General features: G+C 35.8%; 1 protein-coding gene across 1 annotated transcript in view; it reads right to left on the bottom strand.

Annotated features, from left to right (window-relative positions):
- Window positions 1-20,871, bottom strand: part of DTHD1 (death domain containing 1) — a 98,317-nt gene that overhangs the window by 10,770 nt on the left and 66,676 nt on the right. Inside the window, exons 8-9 of the mRNA XM_074273515.1 lie at window positions 8,896-9,185; window positions 3,871-4,115 (exon numbers count right to left, since the gene is read on the bottom strand). Of these exons, the coding sequence (XP_074129616.1) occupies window positions 3,871-4,115; window positions 8,896-9,185 (535 nt within the window). The remainder of the gene's footprint in view (window positions 1-3,870; window positions 4,116-8,895; window positions 9,186-20,871) is intronic.

Genomic DNA, 20,871 nt, shown 5'->3' with positions numbered 1-20,871 from the left:
TAGTAGATATTATACAAATATTAGCGATGATAGTGGTAATGAATTCCCAGAATATTCATCTCTTTATATAGTTTATACCTTATCCTTCTCATTAAAGCTTTTCTCTTACATCTTCAGAAGTACATTTTTTATTTCTTCCCATGACTTCTGGTCTAACTAGCTTATTGAATTTTAGGTTATAGAATCCTATCCATCCTTTTTTTTTTTTTTCCTTGAAATCTTCACTTTCAAAACCCTTTAAGTCACGTAACATTTAGGCCAGTTTACCATTTCTCTTTTGCAAATTCTAAGGTGGAAAGTTCATTTCACTTCAAGGTTCCTAAGGTTTAAGGGTTCATTTCCCCTTTAGTAACCAGCTCCTTCACATTGGGGAAAAATTGATAAAGAATATAATTCCCCCAGTTTCACCCAGATGCTTGCCAATATATTTCCCTGCTCTAATTCCTGGTGAATTTTTCCCCCCATGTTAATGTATCTTCCTAGTTAGCAATATTAACTTATCTACTCTTTTTTAAAATGATATTTAGCAGAATGAGATTATAAATAAATTAGAAGAACAAAGGATAGTTTACCTCTCAGACCTGTAGAGAAGGAAGGAATTTGTGACCAAAGAGCTAGAGATCATTATTGATCACAAAAGAGAAAATTTTGATTATATCAAATTAAAAAGTTTTTGTACAAACAAAACTAATGCAGACGAGATTAGAAGGGAAATAATAAACTGGGAAAACATTTTTACAGTTAAAGGTTCTGATAAAGGCCTCATTTCCAAAATATATAGAGAACTGACTCTGATTTATAAGAAATTAAGTCAAAGGATATGAACAGACAATTTTCAGATAAAAAAAAAAGGAAAGTATTTCTAGCCATATGAAAAGATGCTCCAAATCATTATTGATCAGAGAAATGCAAATTAAGACAATTCTGAGATACCACTACACACCTGTCAGATTGGCTAGTTTGACAGGAAAAGACAGTGACAAATGCAAGAGAGAATGTGGGAAAACTAGGACCATGATACATTGTTGTCCAGCCATTCTGGAGAGCAATTTGGAAGTGTGCTCAAAACATTACCAAACTGTGCAGACCCTTTGATCCAGCAGTGTTGCTACTGGGTATGTATCCCAAAGAAATCTTAAAGAAGGGAAAGGGACTTGTATGTGCAAGAATGTTTCGGGCAGCCCTCTTTGTAGCGTCCAGAAACTGGAAACTGAGTGGATGCCCATCAATTAGAGGATAAATTATAGTATATGAATATTATGGAATATTATTGTTCTGTAAGAAACAACCAGCAGGATGATTTCAGAAAGGCTTGGTGACACTGGCATGGACTAATGCTGAGTGAAATAAGGAGAACCAGAAGATTAGTATATACTTTAACAACAATACTATATGAGGATCAATTCCAATGGATGTGGCCCTCTCCAACAATGAGAGGATCTAAATCAGTTCCAATTGATCAGTAATGAAGAGAACCAGCGTAAGAACACTGGGAAATGAGTGTGGACCACAACATAGCATTTCCGCTCTTTCTGTTATTGCCTGCTTGCATTTTTGTTTTCCTTTTCGGGTTATTTTTACCTTCTTTCTAAATCAAAATTTTCTTGTGCAGCAAGATAACTATAGGTATATGTATATACACATACATATACATATATATTGTATTTAACATATACTTTAACATATTTAACATGTATTAGACTACTTGCCATTGGGGGGGGGAAGGAGGGGAAAAGTTGGAACAGAAGGTTTTGCAAGGGTCAATGTTGAAAAATTACCTATGCATATGTTTTGTCAATAAAAAAAACCTATAATAAAAAAGAACACACAAAAAAACCTCAACCCAGAAAAAATTATATTTAGCATTCCATAATCATATTCATTAATTAATGCGTCTCATGTCTTGTCTCGGTGGTACCTACGAGATCAGATTTGCTTCTTTGCATTAAGATCTCTTGTTCATTTTTTTTTATCAATACTTTGTGTATGTCTATACAGACAAATACTTGGTCCTTTCTTGGATTAATTCTCTTGCAAAGATATAGTTTCTCTACTATTATTCTTCCTATATTATAATTTCTCTCCATAAGCCAATAACCTGGGTCTATGGACTCCCAAGATGTATGAATATATTTAAGAGATTCCATTAACTTGAGGGGGAAATTGCATCTGTATTTGTAATTTCATATTACCTTTGTAATTTTATGCATTTTACCTTGTGCATGTAAAAACAGTATTTTGAGAAGGGACTTTTTGGCTTCAATAGATTGCCAAAGACATATATGAGACCAAAAAAAAAAAAAAAAGATTATGACCCCTTTCTCTATATAACATTCAATGGTAGGTATACTGGAGTGATATTCTCCTTTTCTCTATCTTTCTCCTTTAAAGTTGAGGCTTTTATTTTTAATCAGATTTCTAAAACTCTAGACAAATACATTTTGATTAATCATTTTAATATACTACATCCTTGGGCAGGAGTCTATTATTCCTGTATTTTTATTCATGGTCCAGAAATCAAAGTCCAATCCTCAGATACTATCTTTATCACTAGTTGTTACCTTCCCAAATCAGCCTTTCTCTTCTAATATCATTGACTTCAATAATAAATAGTAATGAAAACCCCACCTGTACACCTTGTGGTAACCATGTGGAACACTGAATCACAAAGACCTGTGTTCAGATCCTATTTTTTTCTTTTTACATGTTAAAGTATATCTTAAATATAATATATGTGTACACATCCATACAGTTTTCTTGTTGCACAAGAAAAATCGGATTCAGAAAGGTAAAAATAACCTGGGAAGAAAAACAAAAATGCAAGTAGTTCAGTGTTCTTTCTCTGGGTGTAGCTGGTTCTGTCCAACATTGACCAATTGGACCTGAATTGGCAGATCTTATTTACAATGATCTTTAGCCATGTGACCACATGTAAGTAATTTAATTTCTCTAAACCTCAGTTTCTTTATCTGTAATCACACCAACTTGAGTTTCTTTCTACATTGAGTCTGACTAGTGCTAATAAAAGCAAGATTGATCATGAAAGTAAATTGCACTATAAGTTGCTGAAAAAATCCCTGCAGGATGTTTAGAGGCAAGTATTCATAGCCCTGGTATGTGTAAAAACTGCAAGTGATATTGGCAAATGATTAAATATCTTGGCAAAGTACAGACCTTCGAAACATGAAAAAGTTATTATGAAAATTAAGCTGCCTACATCATAAATGATTCATTTCCCAAGAAGATGCTAGATGCCAGAATACAAGTTAATCCTCAGTTCTAAATAATTCATTCAACGTTATTAAGAGCCAACTATAAGCTCTAAGACAATCTTAGATGCTATTAAAGGCTCAAGATATATTCACTGTGGGGCTTATTGGAGAAGACAGATACATAGATACCGACACGTATGCACACATAAGTTTATACACATATGTATACACGCAGAAGTGTATATAGCGTATATATGAATGCAATAGAAAACTTGTTTAATAGAAAATAGCGATAATAAAGATAGAAAAATGAAAACATCCTCTTATTTATAAATAACACTCCCAACCTTTCCAACACATTTTCCCCACCATCTAGCATATAATCTGTAGATCAATTAATACTTCCTTACACTCATTATGAAACCCAAAAAAGGATAAATATAGATATTCAATTATAGGAGACTAAGAGGGTCCCAAGGACAGAGAATTTGCTTTCATATAACTTGAAATATCAAATTAAAGTAGACTGACAGTATATATTTTGAATTCACAAAACTAATTAAAATTGTTTTGAAACATCAAATTAAAATAGATTAACTAGGCAAAGCTCATAAAACCAATTAGCAAAGTGCCCAAAAAAATGTCTTCCATCACTCACCTTAGGTAAATTCAATGGTAATTTGCAAGTGGGCAGTTGATGTCCAAAGTCATTAAGAATAGGCGATTGCTTCAAGTTCTTGGCTATTTTTTCTTTGGGCACTTTGTAAACTGCAACTGTACCCTTGTAATAAGGGGAACTGTAGTTGCCAAACTCATCCACCTCCTTGAGCTGGAGTTCCAGGCTGGGCTTTCTTTGCAAGTGAAAAATCAGCTTGTAGTCTCTTCCATAATCTTTTCCATTACCTAAATTTAAGTCAAATTTGTTTATTACCACAACATAACAGATGACTTGAGTTAAAACTTTGGAAGTCATATGATCATTAAGCTCTTGAAGTGGAATACTTTTTGCATTTGATTTAGTTTCTAATCCCTCACTGATCTTCAATGACCCACTTTCACATAAAATATGAATTTGCACAGAAATTGATAGTCACCAAACGGAGCAAGGCAAGTATTTTGGAGTCCAAAGAGCTTTGGACTCAATCAAAAGACTTAGCCTCTAATCCTGTCTCTATCTCCAACTAGCTGAGTGAATTTAGGCAAACTGGAGCTTCTCTGGATTTATTTGTTTATCTATATAAAGTAGGAGCAGAACACACTCTGATGCTCAGGTGATTTTAGTTTTGCTGACAAGAACAGGATCTGCAAGAGCTGGAAGAGGAAACTAAGAACAATTTTCCCATGAACTGTCCAGTTCCAATGAGTGTCTCTTCTAAGCACAATCTGTGCCAAATGGGGAGGAGTTTTCCTTGACCTCCACTGCAAGAATGGTGAGGTTCTGTTCTCCAGAGTGAAAGGAATGTCCTGTCCCCATGCACATTCCCAAGGATCTAGATACAGCAAGGAGAAAGCATCTGACCCAAGCATGTCTCTTATGTAGGAAAATAGAATGATACCACAAACTAAAGAAAAAAAAAATGTATCAGTATTTTGAATGTTTTAGCTTCCTTGCTTATAATAATGAATATAGATGTTCTCAAAGAGTCATTATCTGGATTCATTTAAATTTTATATTTATTTTAGAATTTCATGTACTTGATAAATTCTAAAGGCCATTTTTTTTCACATGAAGGCAGAGGCATTATGGTACAAAGAATGTTGAGTTTTCAGATAGGAGACTTATATCTGAACCCTGCTCCTAGTTCTAAGTAGTCATGGAACCCTGGGCAAAAGTTACTGAATTTCTCAGGTTCTCAGTCTGTAAAATAGGGGAATTTGTTTATGTGATGTTTAGTGATCCTTGGCTATAAATCTATAATCCTATCTTCAACATAAAGAAGATCCAACTCACTTCCAGCTGATCAACGATGGACAGAAACAGCTACACCCAGAGAAGGAACACTGGGAATTGAGTGTAAAATGTTTGCACTACTGTCTATCTACCCAGATTACTTATACCTTTGGAATCTAATACTTAACATGCAACAAGAAAGTTGGATTTACACACATATATTGTATCTAGGTTATATTGTAACACATGTAAAATGTATGGGATTGCCTGTCATCTAGGGAAGAGAGTAGAGGGAGGGAGGGGAAATTTTGAAAAAGTGAATACGAGGGATAATGTTGTAAAAAAAATTACCCATGCATATGTACTGCCCCCCAAAAATTATAATTATAAAATAAATAAATAAATAAATCTAGAATCCTGTAAGAGAGATAGTTTTGTGCTTTGGGGATGTAAAGGGAGGGTTGAATTAAAGAACATTCTTGCCTTCAGGCAATTTTCTCTTTAGATTCTGGTTGGAAGGATCAGCTAGTTCCCCTCACAAAAAACCTTCAATCCCTACCTCCCTTCTTTTGCTGGTTATCACCTAGATCACCCTTCTTTTTCTTTTCTGCTTCTTAGATTCTATGGCATTTTATGGAAAGCCTTCCATGGTCCTCAAAAGCTGCCTTGAAGTTACCTTCATTTTGTACAGGACATTCCTTTCACTCTGGAGAACAGAACCTCACCACTCTTGCAGTGGAGGTCAAGGAAAACTCCTCCCCTTTTGGCACAGATTGTGCTTAGACGAGACACTCATTGGAACTGGACAGTTCATGGGAAAATTGTTCTCAGTTTCCTCTTCCAGTTCTTGCAGATCCTGTTCTTGTCAGCAAAACTAAAATCACCTGAGCATCAGAGAGAGTTCTGCTCCTACTTTATATAGATAAACAAATAAATCCAGAGAAGCTCCAGTTTGCCTAAATTCACTCAGCTAGTTGGAGATAGAGACAGGATTAGAGGCTAAGTCTTTTGATTGAGTCCAAAGCTCTTTGGACTCCAAAATAACTATAAGATAACTATTTCTACTGTTGTCTCTCCCATTAGAATAGGAACTTTGAGCAGCAGAGTGACTTGTCTTTTCTCTACAGATCCACCTTGGCACAGTGTAAGGCACTGGTTGACTTGACTAACAGTAAGACTTCTGGGAGGAATATTCAGTTAGTCTAGATCCTTTCAGAAGTATGAGGGGAGAACTGGTGAGAGAGAAAAATGATCATTGTCAGAAGTCTGCCAACCCCAGTCAGTCATGCTTCCAAGAGATTGCTTATTTCTCCTTTATTCACTTTTTTTTTTTAACTTACTGTTCCCTACACCAGGTCCCGAGACTATTTGAGACTAAAGCACTCATTGATAGTATCAACAATAATTCTATTTACTAGAGCTAGTATACAAAGCTTAGCGAAGGAAATCTTTCAGTCATCCACATAAGACTTGTTTGGGTTGGATAGTTCCGTTTTGTGTCTATCTGTGTCCTCCATGGGAATGTCCCAGGGTGGATACCGTGGCTTCTGCTTTGGAAGTCAAGCAGGAAGGAACTTCTGCCCTTCCTTTCCCTTTTCCTTTTCCTCTCCTCCCCTCTTTTTTCTAGAACATCCTTTGTTACTTGAACAGCTCTGCTTGTTTAGTTTAGACTAAAGCCTCTTAAACTGAGTTGTGACTCCATATGGAAGCATGTAATAAGGTGTTTCTTGCAAAAAAATTAGCAAAAGACATCAAATGTCTTAATTCTCTATCTAAAAATAAGCACATCCATCTCATTTGAATGCAAATTTACTTTCATCTTTAATAATGATAAAAGTATACGTATACTAAGGAATTTAAAATAAATTTCTTTGATTTATGTTTGATTTGTATACCTATTTTTTTAATTTTATAATTATAAAAATTTTTGACAGTACATATGCATGAGTAATTTTTTTAATAGCATTATCCCTTGTATTCATTTTTCCACATTATCCCCTCCCTCCCTCTACTCCCTCCCCTAGGTGACAGGCAATCCCATCCATTTTACATGTGTTACAGTATAACCTAGATACAATATATGTGTGTAAATCCCATTTTCTTATTGCACATTAAGGTATATCTATTTTGTATACTTAGATACCCAGGATCACGTAAAAAATTCTTGGGTGAAAAGGGATCACAAGAAGAAAAAGTTTAAGAAGTCTGGGAAATGTTCATTTCAGTAAAGGTCCCTAGTTTAAGATAAATAGCTGATGATGTGAAGGGGTCCCACGTGTTTCTGGGATATATTTTAGCTACCAGAGAAAGAGCATTCCTAATTTTTAAATAGAAACTTTTTTAAAGTTGCATAGAAGTAGCAAGGATTGTAAATGGAGTTGAGGAAGAGGTAAAGGGAAGGGTATCCAGGAAGAAGGATAACAGCCAGGGAGAATGGCAGGTTTTGTCATCTGGGCTTCTATATCCCTTTGAAAACAGAATATGATATGGAGCCAAAGGAATCCTAGAAAGCAACATGGACCCTCTGAACCTCTTCCTACTGATGCCAAAAAGACTCTATTCTTTTTACTGAGTGGGTGGAGGTACAAAAATCTGAAAGCAAAGGGTGCGATCACATCAAGGGTTAAAGCAAATAGTCTGTTCTTTTCTTCCTTTCTTCTCCCTACTCATACCTTTCATAACTTACTCTTGTCTTTGCTTTATTATCTTTTATTTCATCTCAGTTCTTTGAGCTCTCATATGCCTTTTTCAGTCTTTTATTTTCTCTCATCTTCATCTCCCCAAATGTGTCTCTGACACAGTATCTCTGCCCCTCCCCATACACTTATACACACCTGGTTTTCAACCCTTTTCCTTTTCCTAAAGTCAATCCCAAATTGGTTGGACTAATTATGGTCATTTTACATTACAAAGTTCCTTTCTTCCTTGGGTATGGAGGAACAAATTTTTTAAATGTGAAGGGAGGGAAATCTTTTTTTTTTTTTTTTTTTTTAATGCTCTTGAAGTTCTGAAGAAGCCATATTAGAGAAACAGCTTAAAACTAATGAAAAAGCTATATATTCAGACTCTAAAGACCTAGCTTTGATACTTTTGAACTGTGAGAAAGTAACTAGAATTCTCTAAATCTCAAATTTGTAAAATAGAGATATCATCACATCTACCTCAGAGATTTATTCTGAGTTTTATAAATCTTGTTTTATATCTGTGTTTTATAAATCTTATAGTAGTCAGCATACAAATGCATGTAATAACTGCATTTATTCTCCTTTCAGGAGGATACTCATGTATTCTCTACTATTCATAGTCTGTACATTTCACAAATGATATAGTCAAACTAACATTATATCATAGGAAATGATTTTGGGTGCTCATGATTCTTTATTTTAAAAGTAATTGGGAATATGAAAATTAAGCACAGAGAAGCTGTGCTTCCATTTCTGAAAGGATGGGAGAGAACATTCATCTTTTCCTTCCTTTTATAACATGGAGAAAATAAAGAGAAGTGTGGAATATAGAGCTGAAAGCAACTTTCGATGTGATTGACTTTAACCTCATAATTTTTACAGGTAATTAATGGAAATCCAGAAAGTTAAAATGATATCCAAAGTCATACAACTGGTAAATGACAGAATTGGTATTTTGACCTTGAACCCATGATTCCAAGTTTCTAGCACTCTCTAGCACACTATACTTCTCAGGTTTTTTTTTTTTTCATTGAATAATAACAATTCAGTCTCTAACTATAGGATGGAACATAGACAGATAAAAAGATAAAAAAGAGTTTGTACTTACTTGAAGCAAAAATATTGCCATTAAACCTTAAAATAATCTGTTCTCCTTCTCTCATTTTGAAAAACTGGGATGGTTCTGGAGGCCCACTAAATCCTCTCTTATGCAGGCTCTGAAGCTCCTGGCTCAAATCCTTAGAAGGCACTAGTGAAATAATTGCTTTATGAGGGTTTTCTTTATTCCGATATAGTACTATAGAAGCCAAGGTACTGAAGGTAGCTTCCTCTAGACACTCTGTGAAAAGGACTAGGTGGGAATTGTCCATGGTGGAAGAAAGGCGAAGCACAAGAAATCTGCATAGGGAAAATAAGAAGAAAATCATGGGAAAGAATGTAATTGTTGTAGACATAAAAATAAAATCTATGATCAGTTGCTCTTCATTTAAAGTGAAGCAAATGGGTGGCAAGACTATTCAGTGCATTAATAGAGGAAATAGATTTTGGTCCAGTTAGGAAATGAGATTAAATGGAAATGCACCAATGATGAGATGCTAAGCATTTAACTTTCTTCTTTAATGAGATAATAAGAAAACAGATGAGGCAAATATATAATCCTCCATTGTTTTCTTTTCAACTCAGCACACATTTTCAGTGTAGCATATTTAAATCTGAACAAAGGAAGCACCATTTTTCAATGTGCAATTGTTTCCAGAAACAGGCACTGTAAAGATTATGACTTAGGCAAATATGAGAAAGGGATTATCAACATGACTCAAAAATAACTTTTTCTCTCCTATCTTTCGCTGGATGAAAAAGAGTATGTTAAATATACACTTTGAAATACTTATCCCTGGTAATTGTCTAGGTGGAATATAAGTAACTGTGATATTTACACTTAAAACATCTTTCAAAGACAATTCCTGTGGACTAAGGGATATTTTTCTCCCTGTGTGGCTCAGAATGGTGGGTGAGTGATCACGATTTTTTTTAAAAAGCTGGAGATATCTCTAGGAGCAAGCGAAAGTTTTTTATACTTTCTCTTGAGAAGAGGCGTCCCTCCAGTTGGACAAGCAATCCAAAGGAGGAGGTACTTTTGGGCCAGGCTTTACACATTAAATAGTCCCTAATGCAAATACCCCTCCCACCACTAACCATCATCCTCATTGGCTGAGGGACTTACATTCTAAATGGGAGAGCTTCCCAGGAAATTGAACTTGGCCAGTAAGTACATAGCTGCTCATATTTGATGGAGGTAGGAAGAAAATGATGTCATAGGAGGATAGCAGGAAGGGGACGTAGGTGTGCCCTTGAGTCAATGCCCAAGGACCTTCAGGCCTATTCCAACTCTGGGGTAGATGAAGCCTTACTCGATTTTCACAACTGTCTTGAGAGATCTCACTCCATCTCGTTCATCCTTTTCTTTTTTACAGCTACATAAAATTATATAGTTTCAAAAGTTCTTTCACACATATTAATTCATTTGGTCCTCATAATAACTCTGAGAAGTAGAAAACATTATTACTATTGATCTCACTTAAAGAGGAAAAAGCTGAGATTAAGAAGTCAAATGACTTTCCATGCTCATACAGGTAATAAATGGCAAATTCAGGACCTGAACCTTTCTTTTCAGACTTTCAAATGCTTCTTTTCTTATTTGAAGTGTATACTTCTGAGAAAAAATACTGATGCTTACTAAATTGTTTACGTTTGTTAAAAATACTAAATACTTCTTACTTGTGTTATATTCTTCAAAGCACATCTCTATCAATTATCACAATTGTAAACTTAAAGTGCTACATAAATGTGAGTTATTAATCAACGGTCATCTACTGTAACCACCAGTACCACCCAAATCTATAACAATTATATTCAAAGGGGTAAATCATTTGTATTAGAACAAGAAAAGATGGCTCAAAAGTGAGTACTTTACCCCTTAGTTACCTTCCACTACTACTGAAATGTCAGAACTATAGGACTGTTCCATCCTGCACACACACACACACACACACACACACACACACACACACACACACACACTGCCAAAACATCCAATGAGCGGCCAATGCAGCCATCTTGCTGTTTAGCAGCCTCTGGGGACAACAGTGGAAGGACCAACTTCTTCACTTTTCTGACATGAGTACGAATGTAGGTACAGCTGATGCTCATATAGAGTTAGTCAGTCAGTCAGCACATCCTGTAGAAAGTTTCCTATAGTTAACTCTCTACAAAATACTAAGGCAGCACCCATTATCCTAAAGCCTTCCCTCCATTGATTAGCTCCAATTTAGGCTTGGGAACAAAAGCATATTACTGTATATGAATGTCTGCATGTTCTCTCCCTCACTAGACTGTGACTGGTTTCCCTCCATCTTTTTATTGCCAGTAATTAGTTGGTGCTTAATAAATGTTGTAAACTCTGAGTTGATACACTGAGGTTTGACAACCGAGCACTTAAGGCTAATTATTGATTAGATAATACTCTATTAGAATAAGCTTGGAAAATGGCTCTTCTCACTATCCTGTGCTGGCCAATCGTTTGTTGTATAAAGAGAATTGTAGGAGGGACTAGGGGGTGGAGTAAGACTAGCCAGAGTTACTTTTTGGGAGGGAGATGAAGAGGAGAGGTCGAGGAGCTCCTGTGTTCATTCCAATTCACTTCTACCCCTAAAGACCAAGAATAAAGACCAAGGATTTTGCTTATCCTGACTCTGGCTGATTCTAAGATATCCAGGGTGCTAACTCAATCTTCACATTTGGTGTCCAATGTGTGGATCAAGGACCCTAATTTCCTTGAAGAAGTCCCTGGTAACCAGGAAATAGGATGAGTATTTAAATAGACAAATGGAACTTACTTTGTTAAAAGCTAAACTAATAACATTTTCTAGCTGATATGGGGCAGACATTAGGAAAAGAGTCTCCCCCCACCCCCACCGCCACCCCAGATCCCAACATGGGAAGACAGGGTCCCTTTTGGTAAGGGACTTCCAGAGAGACTTGTCAATGCTTTCAGTATGGTAAAGTAGGGCATCTGAAAGCTCAATGTTGGCAGAGAGACAGAGTGAGAAAACAGGGTGGGAGAACAAGACCTAATACCCTATCCAAAATCAACAGAGGCTTCCATTGGACATCAGAATGTAGACTGATACAGGGAAACAGGATGAGGAGCCCCAGGCAAAAAACACTTAGGGCATGATGGCAGCTGATGCTAAACCCAGAGAGTGCCTAGACGTTTAGTGCCCAGACATGACCAATCAGCCAGGAAGCAACATGATGGGAGAAAGGGCTTACAACTGAGGAGGATAGAGTTGTATGCAGCTGGGACAACTGAGATACCCCCTGGAGAAGTGAAATCTGTTCCTCTCCAGAACTATGGATCCCTTGCCTCCAAGCACAGTAAACTTGACCACCTCACCTCCTGAGAGTACTTACAACACAGTGTCCATCCATACACTGATGTGGGAAACTGGGGAATGTGTAGGCAATATCATCACACAATGTGTGACTTATCAACCAGTAGAAGTAGTAGCATCAGGTTTACTGATACAGACTCCTAATAAGCAAGACGGAGCAGACCCTTGAAACAAAGGAGAAGACCCAAGAAACATCAGGTGGTTCCATCACTGACTCTGCCCACCACTGAAAGAGCCTGGCAGTTATGGCTTTTGACTCATGGACATTAAGAATTGTTGGACTTCAAAATCCTTAGGAATCACTGGAATCCCTGAGACATGAAAATATTGTTGTAGGACTGGAAAACCCTCAGGAATCATTGGATTCTCTGAGAAATGATAAGACTGTTGTAGGACTTGAAAACCCTCAGGAATCATTAGATTCTCTGAGAAATGATAAGACTGTTGTAGGACTGGAAAACCATCAGGAATTATTGGATTCTCTGAGATATGATAAAACTGTTTTAGGACTGGAAAACCCTCAGGAATCACTGGATTCTCTGAGAAATGATAAAACTGCTGTAGGACTTTAAAACCCTGGAATCATTGGATTTTCTGAGAAATGATAAGACTGTTGCAGGACTTCAAAATCTGCAGGAACCAGTGGATTCCCTAACACATAAAAAGACTGATGCAGGACTTCAAAAACTTGCAGGGATCATTGGATTCCCTGACACATGAAGCAATGGACAATAGATTGGTTTGGAACTATCTCTTGGCTGCTGAAGAAGGCGTATATGTGACTACTGTTTACATACTCTCCTTCTAGGACTTCTGGAAATCTTTTATAACATCATGTTGACTTATATTATTTGTTATGTCACTACTTACATGTACAATTCATGTTTGTTACACCACATTGAGCCTGCACTGCCTGTGGGGAGAATCACCATTAATAGCCTGTGTGTTATTGCTATGTGCTTGTGTAATACCTCCTATGCTGATGGGTTTGTGCATACCTGTTTCTAATAAGACCCTTCAGCCCAGAAACCTGCTAGCAATCCCCACTTCCCTTTGGTGCTTTTCACCTCCTTTCCTGAGAAGTCAGGGGGGGCGTGATCACCTCCTTTTTGGGGTTCTCACCTCCATGAGAAGTCAGGGATGGCATGACCACCTGTGTTCTAAAACAAAACGGGAGATGTAAAGGGCTGAAACTCTAAGTTGATGTACTGAGGTCGGACAACCGAGCCCTTAAGGCTAATTACCGATTGGACAATACTCTATAAGAATATGCTTGGAAAATGTCCCTTGCCACTATTCTCTACTGGCCCAATTGTATACAGAGAATTGTGGGAGGGACTAGGGGGTGGAGTAAGACTAGCCAGAGTCACTTTTTGGGCAGGAGATGAAGAGGAGAGGTCATGGAGATCCTTCACGTCCATTCCCTTCACTTCTACCCCTGCGACCAAGAATAAAGACCAAGGACTTTTGCTTATCCTGACTCTGGCTGATTCTAAGGTATCCAAGGTGCTAATTTGACCTTCACAAAATATATTTTTATATTTTATAAAAAAATTTTATAAAATATTTCATATAAAATTTTATAAAAATGTTAAATATAGCATACTGAAAGATTTCAAGAAGTTCATGGTTTCAGTGGAGAGTCATTATATTTGCATATAAAAGACAAAGAATTGGAAGTTATATGGTGCAGGCCTACTATATGTCATGGAATTTGCTAAGCATTGTTAATATAAATACAAGCAAAAACAAAACAAGAAATGGCCCTACCCTCAGGGAGCTTACATTCCAATGAGGGAAGATAACAAGAAATGGACAGGAGAGGAAGAAGATATCTGGCTTGGGGACATAGTTACAAAGTCCAGAAGAATTCAGAAACAACACCAAGAGAATAGAGGCAGACCACCCTTAACCTTTCCACAAAATGGGGGTTCCAGGTCGAAATCATTAATGAAAAAAGGAGGAGGAAGGAAACTGTAGAGAGAAAGTTCATGATGTGTAGTCCATGAAGGTTGTAGGATGTTCCCGAGTAAGGTGATCCAAGTACAGAAGGGAAGTCTTGAATGAGCCCCAGTAGAGTGGGTATGGTTTGGAAATCTAAAGGAAGTCCAAAAATAGGGCTGAGAGAAAAATGCTGAGCATGGTTAGGAAGCACTGAGTTCGAGTCTCATCTCAGAACATACCTTATCTGATCCTGGAAAAGATACTTAGCATCTTAGTGACTCCAGCAACTCTCTAAGACTTTAAATTATAGAGAGAGTCCTCATTGGTAATGGTATATGCAGTTCCTCACTGAGAACTTCTATATCAATGAAATGACAATTCTAGTCTACCCATCAAAAAAAAAAAATGAAAATTTCATTGTTTCAGACAGTTTGAAGTATAAAAACCTCAGAAAAGAGATAAAAGAGCGAGTCTTAGGATAGTCAGAAAAGGTGTCATGGGGGTTAGAACTCAGGTGGGGAGAGTCAATTATATAAGAAAAGGACAATGGCAAATACAACAACTGAAAAATAGGAAATGGGAGATTGTGTTTGGAGAAGCATAGAATATATTCATGCATTTATATTTATTAATTCATTCAAAATTTATTTCATTGAAAGCCTAATATATCATAGTCCAATGTTAAGTTTTTTTATGGGATATAAAAGATGTAAAGTTATATGAATAGGCAATGGGGAACCATTGAAAGTTTTGGGAGAGGGTTATGATATGTGTAAGTACAATCAGAAAGTTAATTCAATAATTAACTAATAAAAATAGATAAACTCAAGATATATTACAGAAGAATGTATAATTTAATACAGTATAGTTGAATGAAGTAGAAGTTTGATTAAAAAAAAAGACTCCCAGGTTTTGAATCATACAAAAGGGTTACATTTCCATTTGAGACAGTAAATATCAGAACTGCCCCTACAAAATGAATCATGTGGATGACTGAAATATTCCTTTTGCTAGTCTGTATATAGACTGTGACAACAAAGACTCTTCTAGTCTCCTTGGTGACAGAACGATAGTATCTTTTTCAGAAATAGGGAAGTCAGGAAAGGGTGCCAGTATGGGGGGAAGATGATGAGTTCATTTTTAGATGTTGATAATGAGGTGATTGCAGGATATCGAAGTGAAAATGTTCAGTAGGCAGCTGAAAAAAGTGGAATTGAAGCTCAAAAGAGAAGAAGCCTAGAGATTTTTTTTTAAATGGGGGCCTCTTCTACATAGAGGAAGTAGCTTAAATTATAAAAGCAGATGAGTTCTCTGAAAGGTGAAATGTAAAGAGAGAAAAGTCGGCTAAGGACAAAGCTTTGGAAGATGCCTGAATTTAGAAGGTAGAAGATGCAAGAGGACTTGGTAAAAATCGAGTTAAACATAGAAAAAGAGGTAGATTATCACAAAAAGTGCCACAAGCAAGTTAGGATAGACTTTCAAGAAGGAAAGTTTTATCAATGCTATCAGTTATTGAACAGGAATCAAGGAAGAACAGAACTAAGATCACCTCCTTTGATATGTTGCAGGTCACTGGCAATCTGAGAAAAATGTATTAGTAAATGAGAATAGAAGAAAGATTATTGTAGAGCTAGCTGTATGTTAAGGAACAAGCCTAAAAAAGTTTGTGGCAGCCCTTTCAGTAGTAGCAAGGAACTGGAAACTGAGTGGATGCCTGTCAGGTGGAGAATGACTGAATAAGTTATGGTACATGAATGTTATGGAATATTATTGTTCTGTAAGAAATGACCAGCAGGAGGATCTCAGAGAGGCCTGGAGAGACTGACATGAACTGATGTTGAGTGAGGTGAGCAGAACCAGGAGATCATTGTACACGGCAACAACAAAATTATGAGATGATCAATTCTGATGGACGTGGCTCTTTCCATCAGTGAGATGATCCAGTCCATTCCAATGGTTTTGTGATGGAGAGAGCCATCTGCTCCCAGAGAAAGGACTACTGGGACTGAGTCTGGGTCACAACACAGTATTTTCACCTTGTTTGTTGTTATTTGTTTGCATTTTGTTTTCCTTCTCATTTTTTTCTTTTTTGATCTGATTTTTCTTGTGCAGCAGGATCATTGTGGAAATATGTATAGAAGAATTGCACATGTTTAACATATATTGGATTGCTTGTTGTCTAGGGGAGGGGGGAGAAGGAAGAAAGGAAGAAAAACTCAGAACACAAGGTTTTGCAAGAGTGACTCTTTGCATATATTTTCCAAAATTAAAAGCTATTATTAAAAATAAAATATAAATAAATAGGGGGTAGGAAATGAAAGCAGCTGCTGGAGAAAACTTGCCTGAGAATCTTTAGAGTAAAATGAAAGAGAAAGGAAGGAGTAGGAGATGGGTGTCAGCAGCTCCTTTCTTGTTGCCTTTTCAAAATAGAGAGAGCTATTTATATGAAAATAGTTGTTTCAATCAAGCCAAAAATATTTATTTTTTAAATTTTCCATAGTATTTAAATTTTCCAAGTACACGTAAAGATAGTTTTCAACACTTATTTTGGGGACTTCATGTTTTAATTTTTTCTCTCTTAGAACTGCAAGAAGAAATAGACAGTAAAACTATAATAGTGGGAGATCTCAACCTTGCACTCTCAGATTTAGACAAATCAAACCACAAAACAAACAAGAAAGAAATTAAAAAAGTAAATAGAACATTAGAAAAACTAGGTATGATAGACCTTTGGAGAAAACTGAATGGCAATAGGAAGGAATATACTTTCTTCTCAGCAGTTCATGGATCCTATACAAAAATTGACCATATACTAGGACATAAAGATCTCAAAATTAAATGTAGGAAGGCAGAAATAATAAATGCCTTCTTCTCAGATCACAATGCAATAAAAGCTACATTCAGTAAAAAGTTAGGGGTAAATAGACCAAAAAGTAATTGGAAACTGAATAATCTCATCTTAAAGAATGACTGGGTGAAAGAGCAAATTATAGAAACAATTAACAATTTCACCCAAGATAATGATAATGATGAGACATCATATCAAAATCTTTGGGATGCAGCTAAAGCGGTAATAAGGGGAAATTTTATATCTTTAGAGGCTTATTTGAAGAAAATTGAGAAAGAGAAGATTAACGAATTGGGCTTACAACTTAAAAGGCTAGAAAAAGACCAAATTATAAACCCCCAACCAAAAATTAAACTCGAAATACAAAAATTAAAAGGAGAAATCAATAAAATTGAAAGTAAAAAAACTATTGAATTAATAAATAAAACCAAGAGTTGGTTTTATGAAAAAGCCAATAAAATAGATAAACCTTTGGTAAATTTGATCAAAAAAAAGAAAGAGGAAAATCAAATTGATAGTCTTACAAATGAAAAGGGGGATCTTTCCACCAATGAAGAGGAAATTAGAGAAATAATAAGGAGTTACTTTGCCCAACTTTATGCCAATAAATTTGATAACTTAAGTGAAATGGATGACTTCCTCCAAAAATATAGGCTCCCTAGATTAACAGAGGAGGAGATAAATTGCTTAAATAGTCCCATTTCAGAAAAAGAAATAGAACAAGCTATTAATCAACTCCCCAGGAAAAAATCCCCAGGGCCAGATGGATTCACATGTGAATTCTACCAAACATTTAAAGAACAATTAGCCCCAATGTTATATAAATTATTTGAAAAAATAGGGGATGAAGGAGTCCTACCAAATTCCTTTTATGACACAGACATGGTACTGATACCTAAACCTGGTAGATCGAAAACTGAGAAAGAAAATTATAGACCAATCTCCTTAATGAATATTGATGCTAAAATCTTAAATAAGATATTAGCAAAAAGACTTCAGAAAATCATCTCCAAGATAATACACTATGATCAAGTAGGATTTATTCCAGGAATGCAGGGCTGGTTTAATATTAGGAAAACTATTAATATAATTGACCATATTAATAATCAAATTAATAAGAACCATATGATCATCTCAATAGATGCAGAAAAAGCATTTGACAAAATCCAACATCCATTCCTACTAAAAACTCTTGAGAGTATAGGAATAAATGGATTATTCCTTAGAATAATCAGGAGTATATATTTAAGACCGTCAGTAAGCATAATATGCAATAGAAATAAACTGCAACCTTTCCCAGTAAGATCAGGAGTGAAACAAGGTTGCCCACTATCACCATTACTATTCAATATAGTACTAGAAACGCTAGCCTCGGCAATAAGAGCCGAGAAAGAGATTCAAGGAATTAGAGTAGGAAATGAGGAAATTAAACTATCACTTTTTGCAGATGACATGATGGTATACTTAGAGAACCCCAAAGACTCTGCTAAAAAGCTACTAGAAATAATTCAAAATTTCAGCAAAGTGGCAGGATACAAAATAAATCCACATAAATCCTCGGCATTTTTATATATCACTAACAAAATGCAACAGCAAGAGATACAAAGAGAAATTCCATTCCAAACAAATGTTGAGAGTATAAAATATTTGGGAATCCATCTACCAAAGAAAAGTCAGGAATTATATGAGAAAAATTACAAAACACTTGCCACAAAAATAAAATCAGATTTAAATAATTGGAAAGACATTCAGTGCTCTTGGATAGGCCGAGCGAATATAATAAAGATGACAATACTCCCCAAACTAATCTATTTATTTAGTGCTATACCAATCAGACTCCCAAGAAACTATTTTAATGACCTAGAAAAAATAACAACAAAATTCATATGGAAGAATAAAAGGTCAAGAATTGCAAGGGAACTAATGAAAAAAAACTCAGAGGAAGGTGGTCTAAGTGTACCTGATCTAAAGCTATATTATATAGCAGCAGTCACCAAAACCATTTGGTATTGGCTACGAAATAGACCGGTAGATCAGTGGAACAGATTAGATACAAAGGACAAAAAAGGGTACATCTATAGCAATCTAATCTTTGACAAACCCAAAGATTCCAACATTAGGGATAAAAATTCATTATTCGGAAAAAACTGTTGGGAAAACTGGAAATTAGTATGGCAGAAATTAGATATGGATCCACACTTAACACCATATACCAAGATAAGATCAAAATGGGTCCATGATTTAGGCATAAAGAGGGAGATAATAAATAGATTAGAGGAACAGAGGATAATCTACCTCTCAGACTTGTGGAGGAGGAAGGAATTTATGACCAGAGGAGAACTAGAGATCATTATTGATCACAAAATAGAAGATTTTGATTACATCAAACTAAAAAGTTTCTGTACAAATAATACTAATGCAAACAAGATTAGAAGGGAAGTAACAAATTGGGAAAATATTTTTAAAAACAAAGGTTCTGACAAAGGTCTCATTTCCAAAATATATAGAGAACTGACCATAATTTATAAGAAACCAAACCATTCTCCAATTGATAAATGGTCAAAGGATATGAACAGACAATTCTCAGAGGAAGAAATTGAAACTATATCCACTCACATGAAAGAGTGTTCCAAATCACTACTGATCAGAGAAATGCAAATTAAGACCACTCTGAGATACCACTACACACCTGTCAGATTGGCTAAGATGACAGGAACAAATAATGACAAATGTTGGAGGGGATGTGGGGAAATTGGGACACTAATGCATTGCTGGTGGAGTTGTGAAAGAATCCAGCCATTCTGGAGAGCAATCTGGAATTATGCCCAAAAAGTTATCAAACTGTGCATACCCTTTGACCCAGCAGCGCTACTACTGGGATTATATCCCAAAGAAATACTAAAGAGCGGAAAGAGACATATATGTGCCAAAATGTTTGTGGCAGCTCTTTTTGTTGTAGCTAGAAACTGGAAGATGAATGGATGTCCATCAGTTGGAGAATGGTTGGGTAAATTGTGGTATATGAAAGTTATGGAATATTATTGCTCAGTAAGAAATGACCAGCAGGAGGAATACAGAGAGGGTTGGAGAGACTTAAATCAACTGATGCTGAGTGAAATGAGCAGAACCAGAAGATCACTGTATACTTCAACAACGATACTGTATGAGGATGTATTCTGATGGAAGTGGAAATCTTCAACATAAAGAAGATCCAACTCACTTCCAGTTGATCAATGATGGACAGAGGTAGATACACCCAGAGAAGAAACACTGGGAGGGGAATGAAAATTGTTAGCACTAATATCTGTCTGCCCAGGTTGCATGTACCTTCGGATTCTAATGTTTATTGTGCAACAAGAAAATGATATTCACACACATGTATTTTACTTAGACTATATTGTAACACATGTAAAATGTATGGTATTGCCTGTCGTCGGGGGGAGGGAATAAGGGAGGGGGGGTAATTTGGAAAAATGAATACAAGGGATAATATTATAAAATATATATATATATATAATAAAAAAAAAATTAAAAAAAAAAAAAAAAAAAAAAAAAAAATTTTTTCTCTCTTCCTCCCTTACTTCCTCCTGTCCCAAAACAGCAAGTAATTTGATATAGATTAAATATATGCAATTCTTTTAAACATATTTCCATATTTGTCATATTGTACAAGAAAAACCAGGCCAAATGGGAAAAGCCATGAGAAAGAAAAAAATAAGCAAACAAAACAAAACAAAACAAAAAAAAAGGTGAAAATATGATGTTTTGATCTGTATTCAGTCTCCATAGTTTTCTTTCTAGATGCAGATGGCATTTTCCATCCCAAGTTTATTCAAAG

This window comes from Sminthopsis crassicaudata, chromosome 6, assembly GCF_048593235.1.
Source record: "Sminthopsis crassicaudata isolate SCR6 chromosome 6, ASM4859323v1, whole genome shotgun sequence".
NCBI classification, from domain to species: Eukaryota; Metazoa; Chordata; class Mammalia; order Dasyuromorphia; family Dasyuridae; genus Sminthopsis; species Sminthopsis crassicaudata.
This window is presented reverse-complemented; position numbering and strand designations above follow the sequence as displayed.